This window comes from Myotis nattereri, assembly GCF_964212035.1.
Source record: "Myotis nattereri genome assembly, chromosome: 19".
NCBI lineage: Eukaryota > Metazoa > Chordata > Mammalia > Chiroptera > Vespertilionidae > Myotis > Myotis nattereri.
Genome location: NC_138095.1, coordinates 9,995,099 through 10,003,856, shown reverse-complemented (window position 1 = coordinate 10,003,856; position 8,758 = coordinate 9,995,099). Strand labels below are relative to the sequence as shown.

General features: G+C 41.9%; 1 protein-coding gene across 1 annotated transcript; it reads left to right on the top strand.

Moving 5' to 3' along the window:
* Positions 1-1,801: 1,801 nt before the first annotated feature.
* LOC308535005 (disintegrin and metalloproteinase domain-containing protein 1a-like) lies at positions 1,802-4,270 on the top strand (the record flags this gene model as incomplete). The annotated part of the gene is made up of 1 exon (XM_081113720.1): positions 1,802-4,270. The coding sequence occupies one exon, from the start codon at positions 1,802-1,804 to the stop codon at positions 4,268-4,270; it is 2,469 nt and encodes an 822-aa protein (XP_080969846.1).
* Between the last annotated feature and the right edge of the window lie 4,488 nt (positions 4,271-8,758).

The following is an 8,758-nucleotide window of genomic DNA, read 5'->3' as shown; positions in this document are numbered from 1 at the left end:
AGTCAAGGGCATGTACCTTGGTTGCGGGCACATCCCCAGTAAGGGTTGTGCAGGAGGCAGCTGATCAATGTTTCTCTCTCAATGATGTTTCTCTCTATCCCTCTCCCTTCCTCTCTGTAAAAAAATCAATTATAGCCGAAACCGATTTGGCTCAGTGAATAGAGCATCGGCCTGCGGACTGAGGGGGTCCCAGGTTCGATTCCGGTCGGGGCCATGTGCCTGGGTTGCGGGCACATCCCCAGTGGGAGATGTGCAGGAGGCAGCTGATCGATGTTTCTCTCTCATCGATGTTTCTAACTCTCTATCTCTCTCCTTTCCTCTCTGTGAAAAAATCAATAAAATAAAATAAAATAAATCAATTATATATATATATATATATATACACATACATATATATATATTTTATTTTTTTTAAAGAAACTTATATAAAAAAAAAAGGACAATTGGAAAAGTGAAGTCCATGAGAAATTGAAAGGGAAGTAGACCCCACACACAAGTAGGAGGATTGGCCTTAGATTGGAGTACGGACAATTTATCCCCCAGAGTCAGAGGAAAATTTAGATACAAGTGACTCAAGTGGCGTCTCCATGTGAAAGTACTCTTTATTGGCTTTATTTTTCCTCAATAAAATATGAGGCACGGAGACATTAGGAAAGTGAACTGGACAGCAAAATGTAGGAAGAGGGAAGTACATTTTGAGATCATGAATGTGCCATTTGTCCACATAGTTGTGGGTTTTTCTAGAGACACTTTGATTCTTTCAGGGCAGGCATGAAGAGAGCACAAACAAATAACTACAACAGATGATACATGACAGCACCCTTACCTGGGAATCATTTATTCATTCAATAAATAATTCTAGTTCATCTACTTTTTAACCTGGGCATCTAAGGATTAAACAGAAGAGGGCACTGGACACATGTAGGTCACTTTCTAAAAAAGGGGATACCTAGTCTTCAACTGGCATAATTTTATGGTATCGATATGTCTTGGTCATCCAGAGAAGGGCCTGGAGTTACCAGTCAACATACCCATGAAAATCACACATAAGTGAAGGCTGAACTGTTGGCATCTCCTTTTTGGCAATGTTATAAACAGAACTTGAGAGACTAAATTTTGATGAGTTTTGTCCCTTACCTCATGGTCTCCAGCCCATTTGGGTCTACCCTGGGGTACAGGACAGCCACCTCCTTGCCTATCTAACCAACTGGCCTGAGGCATGTGCATATTACTATAAAGCCTCATTGAAGAATCAAGAACATCATGAGTTTGATACCCATGTGTTACAGAGCAAGAGTTTTAGATGAGGCAAAATGGGCAATGGAGTGTGCCCACCAATGATCTCCAAGCCCCCTGGTCTGGAACATTAGGAGTTGGCCGAGCAACCGACACAGGAGGGGTGGGGGGGCGGGGAGAGTGTGTGTGTGTTCCGTGTGGCACAGTTGAGGAAGGTACGAAGGTTTTATTTCCTTCTTAAGGTAAAATCTTGCATTTTAGAGTTTGTAGTCCTTCTTTGTGATTACATCACCACAATATCAAAGGACTATAGCCAAGGATCACTGAAGCTAATATTGTGGAAGGAAGCTGCAATATGGACACTATCTGAAGGACAACAGAGAGGTCAGAGAGATTAGAAAAGACACAGCCAGAGGTAGGCAGTTGCTATCAGAAGGAGTAGTATCCAGCCTTTATGCAGCCAGCATATACCTGGAACTAATCCCAGTGGCTAAGGGTCTGCACCTCAAGGAGTGCTGCTGCTCAAGGACAGAGGCCCTGCATCAGCCACTGATTCACTGGGGCCATGTCAGTGGCTGCCTTTGTGAGAGAGACTGCCTCCTCCTTGCCTTCTCCACAGAAGAACCAAGTGGTTATGTATGAGACTAGCAGAGTGCTTCAGACTTGGGCTCCCCAGATGAAGGGCCTGGTGCTGGTACTGGTGCCAGGATCTTCACGTGTCAGGTTGGGGATTGTGCTGGTGTGGGTACTGACTTTCCTGCCAAGTTTGTGCAGTGACCTGGGATCAGCATATTACTCATCCTATGAGATAGTCATCCCCAAGGCTCTGACAGTTGAGGGAAGGCAAGACCCAGGCGAAGAGGCATCTTATGTGATATCTATGCAGGGCCAGAAACAGCTGATTCACCTGAAAGTGAAGACAGACTATTTTATCAAGAACTTTCCAGTCTTCAGCTACCACAATGGCATCCTGGGACAAGAAATGCCTTTCATCTCACATGACTGTCACTATGAAGGCTACATAGAAGGACTCCCGGGTTCTTTCGTTTCTGTCAACACCTGTTCAGGCCTCAGGGGCATCCTGATTAAGGAGGGAAAATCCTATGGCATTGAGCCCATGGACTCCTCAAGACGGTTTGAACATGTGTTGTACACCATGGCCCATCAAGCACCAGTCTCCTGCAGTGTCACTTCCAAAGACAGCCCAGTGGTGTCCACCAGCCGACAACAAGGGAGCAGGAAGCCTGGCGGTCTACAGGAGCTGTCCTACTTGTGGTCACTCACCAAGTATGTGGAGATGTTTGTTGTGGTCAACAACCAGCGGTTCCGAATGTGGGGCAGTAACATCAATGAGACGGTCCAGAGGGTGATGCACATCATTGCCCTGGCCAACAGCTTCACCAGGGGAATAAACACAGAGGTGGTGCTGGCTGGAATGGAGATTTGGACCGAGGGGGACCTCATAGAGGTCCCAGGGGACCTGCAAGTTACACTCGGGAATTTCAACCGCTGGAGACAAGAGAAGCTCCTCCATCGTGTGAAGCATGATGTTGCCCACATGATTGTCGGACAGCATCCTGCACAGGGTATGGGACAGGCATTTCTCAATGGTGCCTGCTCAAGTGGGTTTGAAGCAGCTGTTGAATCCTTCCATCACGAAGATGTCCTGCTGTTTGCAGCGCTCATGGTCCATGAGCTTGGGCACAACTTGGGTATTCGGCACGACCACTCAGCCTGCATTTGTAAAGACAAACCCCTCTGCCTCATGCGTGACAATATCACTAAAGAAAGTGGCTTCAGCAACTGTAGCTCTGAGGACTTCTACCAGTTCCTCCAGGCACACAGAGGGGACTGCCTGTTTAACAACCCTCAGCGGCACAAAGGCCGCTTTCGTAGAGATGCCAATTGTGGAAACGGTGTGGTGGATGATGGTGAGCAGTGTGACTGTGGTACTGACTGTAACACAAACAAGTGCTGTGACAGTACATGTGTGCTGAAGGCTGATGCAAAGTGTAGTCCAGGACCTTGTTGTAAAGATACGTGCCAATTTCAAGAAAAGGGCTTCAATTGTCGTCCTGCTTCGGGAGAGTGTGACCTCCCAGAGTATTGTGATGGTACCTCTGCAAAATGTCCCGATAACTTGTACATGCAAGATGGTACACCATGTATAGGATATTACTGTGTACAAGGTGAGTGTAAGAACCCTAATCTTCAATGCCAAGAATATTTTGGGACCTTTTCAACTTCTGCTGATGATAATTGTTATGAATTGGTAAACAAGCACGGGGACCGGTTTGGAAACTGTGGCCTTCCTACTTCTGCTAACAATGAGTATGTTAAGTGTACAGCAGAGAATATACGGTGTGGGAAAATTATATGTTCAGGTATTAGACAGATGCCAATCATCAAACCCTTTCATACAGTGATCCAGATTCCTTCTTCTGAAAACTACTGCTGGTCCATGGATTTCTATGACACTAAAGATAAAGATGATGGAGGAAATGTGAAATATGGCACTACTTGTTCCAAAGGGAAAATGTGCGCAAATGCATCCTGCATTGATGATGCTGTGCTCAAGTATGACTGCGATGTAGAAGCAATGTGTGATCGGAAAGGAGTTTGCAACAATTTGAAACACTGCCATTGTAGGCATGGCTATGCACCCCCTGACTGCAAAAACTTAGGACCAGGGGGTAGTGTGGACAGTGGTCCCCCTGGTTTGCCACCTGATGAACAGCCAACAGATGCTGCAGCTTCTGCCACTGGCCATCCTGCCAAACATGAAAAGATCTTAGACAACATGATCTTATCATTCTTAATACTTTTTCTCATAATATTAGCAGTTGTCAGTATTGCCTCGTGCATCCTTTGTAAAGCTTCAAAAGAAGAGCCCACAGGAGAAAAGCCTCCAGGAGAGAAGCCTCCAGAAGAGAAGCCTCCAGAAGAGGCTGCTCCAGAGGAAGGAGGGGAAGAGGCAGAAGAAGAGGAGGAGGAGGAGGAGGAGGAGGGGGAGGAGGAAGGAGCTAATGAATAAAACAAGTAGTGGAAGGAAGAAGCCAAATATATGAAACACTTCAAACACTGACCAGGAACCAGAGGTTCAATGACACAAAGGTGAAATGGGAATTGATAACTCCATGGCTCTAACTAGGATTATATAATAGTATAAACAAAATTTATACTAATTTTATAACAGTATAGAAGCTGAAACTAAAATTTTGTCTTTAGTTTGAAAATAAACTAATATGAGGGCTACTCTCACTTTCATTATTCATTTCAGTAATTAAGGTTTTATTTACTTAATATAGTACATATTTTACTACTTTTGCTTCTTAACATTTCATTTGAACTCTTCACATGCATCTTCTGACATCAATGTCTTTGTCTTGGGCCAATTTTTGCAATCACCAGAAACTTTTTCAGAACATGCCATCTTTTATCTAAGCTGTTTGATATATGCTACTGTATGTGCCTGCACTTATTACTGTCACTTGGGTTTTTATTTCAAGTAGCAACTATTATGTGAGGATAGTTGTTTATGCAATTGACTGTTCTAGTTTACCCTATTAACGTGCATTCATGAAATGAGTTTTTAAATAAATAAAACCCTATTCAGATTAGACATCTCTTCAGATTCCATTGGTATAGTTATTAGGTCTGTTTTGTTATTAGATTCAGTGAGAGAAACTATATCTGATAAAACAGAAGACCCCCTACCCTGACTGGTTTGGCTCAGTGGATAGAGCGTCGGCCTGCGGACTAAAGGATCCCAGGTTCGATTCCAGTCAAGGGCATGTACCTTGGATGCAGGCACTTCCCCAGTAGGGGGTGTGCAGGAAGCAGCTGATCAATGTTTCACTCTCATCAATGTTTCTAACTTTCTATCCCTCTCCCTTCCTGTTAAAAATCAATAAAATATATATTTTTAAAAACACACACAAAAAATACCCCCAGAAGACCTTTATTGCCCTAGAGCAGCCGTGGGCAAACTACGGCCCATGGGCCAGATCCGGCCCGTTTGAAATGAATGAAACTAAAAAAAAAAAAGACCGTACCCTTTTATGTAATGATGTTTACTTTGAATTTATATTAGTTCACACAAACACTCCATCCATGCTTTTGTTCCGGCCCTCCGGTCCAGTTTAAGAACCCATTGTGGCCCTCGAGTCAAAAAGTTTGCCCACCCCTGCCCTAGAGTCAAGAGGCCAGTGTTGAAGTCATCCACCTTTTCAAATATGACAGATGTGTAACATGGTTTATGTGTATTTAAAGTTATTACTTCCAGTATTTCCAGGCCCTTTCTATAGCCCTACTCTCTTTATACCTAAAAGATTTCTTTTCCTTTTAGAGCAGCTTTCAGAGCCCTTCCTCTTTACTAATCTTCCTGGGATGAAATTTCAGTCATGATTGATTAACATCAGCCAGAGCTAGGAAATGAAGTTTATACTAATTTTATAACAGTATAGAAGCTAAAACTATAATTTTGTCTTTTCTATTTTTCTTTATTTATTGAAATTAATAAGTTATTGACTAATATCAGAAGGAACCTCTCCAATTATAGGTAACAGAGTTTTGGAGGTTGTAGATGCTTCTATGTGATGAGAGCACAAAGCAAGTATAAAATTAACATTATTCATTCTATGCCAGGAACTGTGTTAAACACTTTATAGTCATTGTCTTGCCAACTAACCTACATACGAAACCTCCATTGTGTATATGAGGAAATAGATCAAAGAGAATTCTAATAAGTTGTAGAACCTGCATGTCTCCCGAGGCATGACTCAATCTACATTCTCCACTACCTTATGGGCCTTTTCCTTCAGTAAAAAGTGATGAGGAAGGCAATGTGTTCTTACTGACCACTATTATGAATCCTCATGTTGTGTAGTCATTATTGATAAAAATATATTCTCTCCTATTACATACTGACATAATGGAGTGGCAGGTTGCCATCTTATTCTGTACTGTGGGCCTAGCACATTATAGATGTTTAATAAATATTACCAAGTGAATGATTTAACCAGAGCTAGCCTTGAAATACAGGCCCAGATTCATTCCATGGGCAGGGTGCTACTTCCTAGCACAGTGGCCGGCAAACTGTGGCTCGCGAGCCACATGTGGCTCTCTGGCCCCTTGAGTGTGGCTCTTCCACAAAATACAACGTGCGGGCACACAGGTACAGTGCGACTGAAACTCTGTGGCCCATGGGCAGAAGTCAGTTTTCGGCCTGGGTGAGTCTATTTTGAAGAAGTACTATTGATATTTGGCTCTGCTGACTAATGAGTTTGCCAACCACTGTTAGCACAACCAAAATCTTGCTCAGATGCAATAATGCTAAATATTTATAAACAGTCAAGTAAGTAATAAAAAGTTTATAAAACCTCAAATTCCAGCAAATGAAGGTTGAACCCCATTAAGATAGACTATGGTAAAAAAAATTTTTTTGACAGACTATGGTAAGGGAGGGACCAGTTTCAATGTGGGTGGGATTGAGCAGATGTAACTCAACATGTTAAATCTCCATGTTCAGTGGGCAGCACTTTCTATAAAGCTCAAGTGACAATGGTTCATTCTGCATTGTGTGTGACTGTCTCTAGGAATTAATAGCATTTCACCTGATTTCTCTCCCCCATTGTATTTGGGGGATTCTGAAGAATGCTGACACATTCTAATAACCTGTAGGTAGTCACTTGTGTCCCAGTCAGCTGCTCCCAAAAAACACTCTGGTAGTGATTTATTGCTACCCTTTACCTGCTTCCCTGGGTGGTTATTATCCTTTTTGTGCTGCCTCAGGCCAGCAGAGACCCAGGCCCTTCCCTAGTTCCTCAAAGCACAGCCAAGTCCAGGCTCTAGATTTTTATCCAGATGTGAGAAAAATTACAATGTGGAAAAGAACACATTTGGGTTTTGCCAATATTAATATTTCCGGAGTCCAGGGATGTGACATGCTCCGCTGTGGAACTTGGGTAGGCTATGTCTCTCCTTTGAATTGATCTGACAACTTTTGTTCCTGCAGAAATGCTTTTAGGAATATCCTCATAGCAGGAATCAGGCTCCATTCTCTGGGACTCAGTGAAAGGAAAAATTTTTTTTAAATGACATATACTGAGAATCCAGATCACATCATCATAACCACACATGGATGAAATCATGCCCACAATGATGACATAGCATATATAGACATATGGTATTAATCCCTTATCAGATATATGATTGACAAATAGGTTGCCTTTTCACTTTTGCTGTACAGCAACTTCTTAATTTGACATAGCTCCACTCATTTATTTTTCTTTTGTTGCCTTTGTGTTTGGTGTCATATCCAAAAAATCATTGCCAAGGCTCATGTCAAGGAGTTTGCCACCAACGTTTTCCTCTAAAAGTTTTATGGTTTGCAATCTTACATTCAAATCTTTAATTTATTTTGAGTTAATTTTTGTGTATGGTGTAAGATAGTGGTCCAGCTTCATTCTTTTTCATGTGGCTGTCCAATTTTCCCAACACAATTTATTGAAGATACTGTCCCTTTCCCATTGTATTCTTAGCTCTTCTGTTGTAAATTAACTGTCTATACATGTGCGGATTTATTTTTGGGCTCTCTATTCTGTTCCATTGATTTATGAGTTTCTTTTTATGCCAACACCATATTGGTTTTTTAAATTATTTTTTGAGAGAGAAAGGAGAGGGGTAAAACATCAATTTGTTGTTCTATGTATTTATGGATTCACTGATTGATTCATCTATGTGCTGATAGGGGAACAAATCTACAACCTTGGCATATCAGGACATGCTTTAACCAATTGAGCTACCCAGCCAGGGCCCATACTGTTTTGATTATATAGCTTTGTAATATAGAAATCAGGAAGTGTGATGCTTCCAGCTTTGCTCTTTCTCAAGATTGCTTCGGCTACTTGGTGTCTTTTGTGGTTCCACACATATTTCAGGATTGTTTGTTGTTTTATGTGAAAATATTACTAGAATTTTTTTAGAGTTTATACTGAATCTGTAGATTTCTTATTGTAATATGAACATTGTAACAATATTAATTCTTCCAACCCATGAGCATAAAATATCTTTTCATTTACTATGTCTTCTTCAATTTCTTTCTATAATGTCTTACGGTTTTCAGTGTACAGTCTTTCACTTCCTTGATTAAATTTATTCCTAGTTATTTTATTCTTTTTTTTTTATTGATTAAGATATTACATATGTGTACCCTCTACCCCCCCCCCCCCCGCTCATCCCCTCACCCCCCCGTTGTCCGTGTCCATTGGTTAGTCCTATATGCTTGCATATAAGTCCTTTGGTTGATCCTTCCCCCTTGCCCCCACCCTCCCCTACCTTCCCTCCAAGGCCCGCCAGTCCAATCAAAGCCTCTCCGTCTCTGGATCAGTCCTTGTTCATCAGTTTATGTTGTTCATTATATTCCACAAATAAGTGAGACCTTGTGGTATTTATCCGCTCTCTAGTTCCATCGATGCTGTGGCAAATGGTAAGAGTTCCTTTTTCTTCTTCCTCTTCTTAA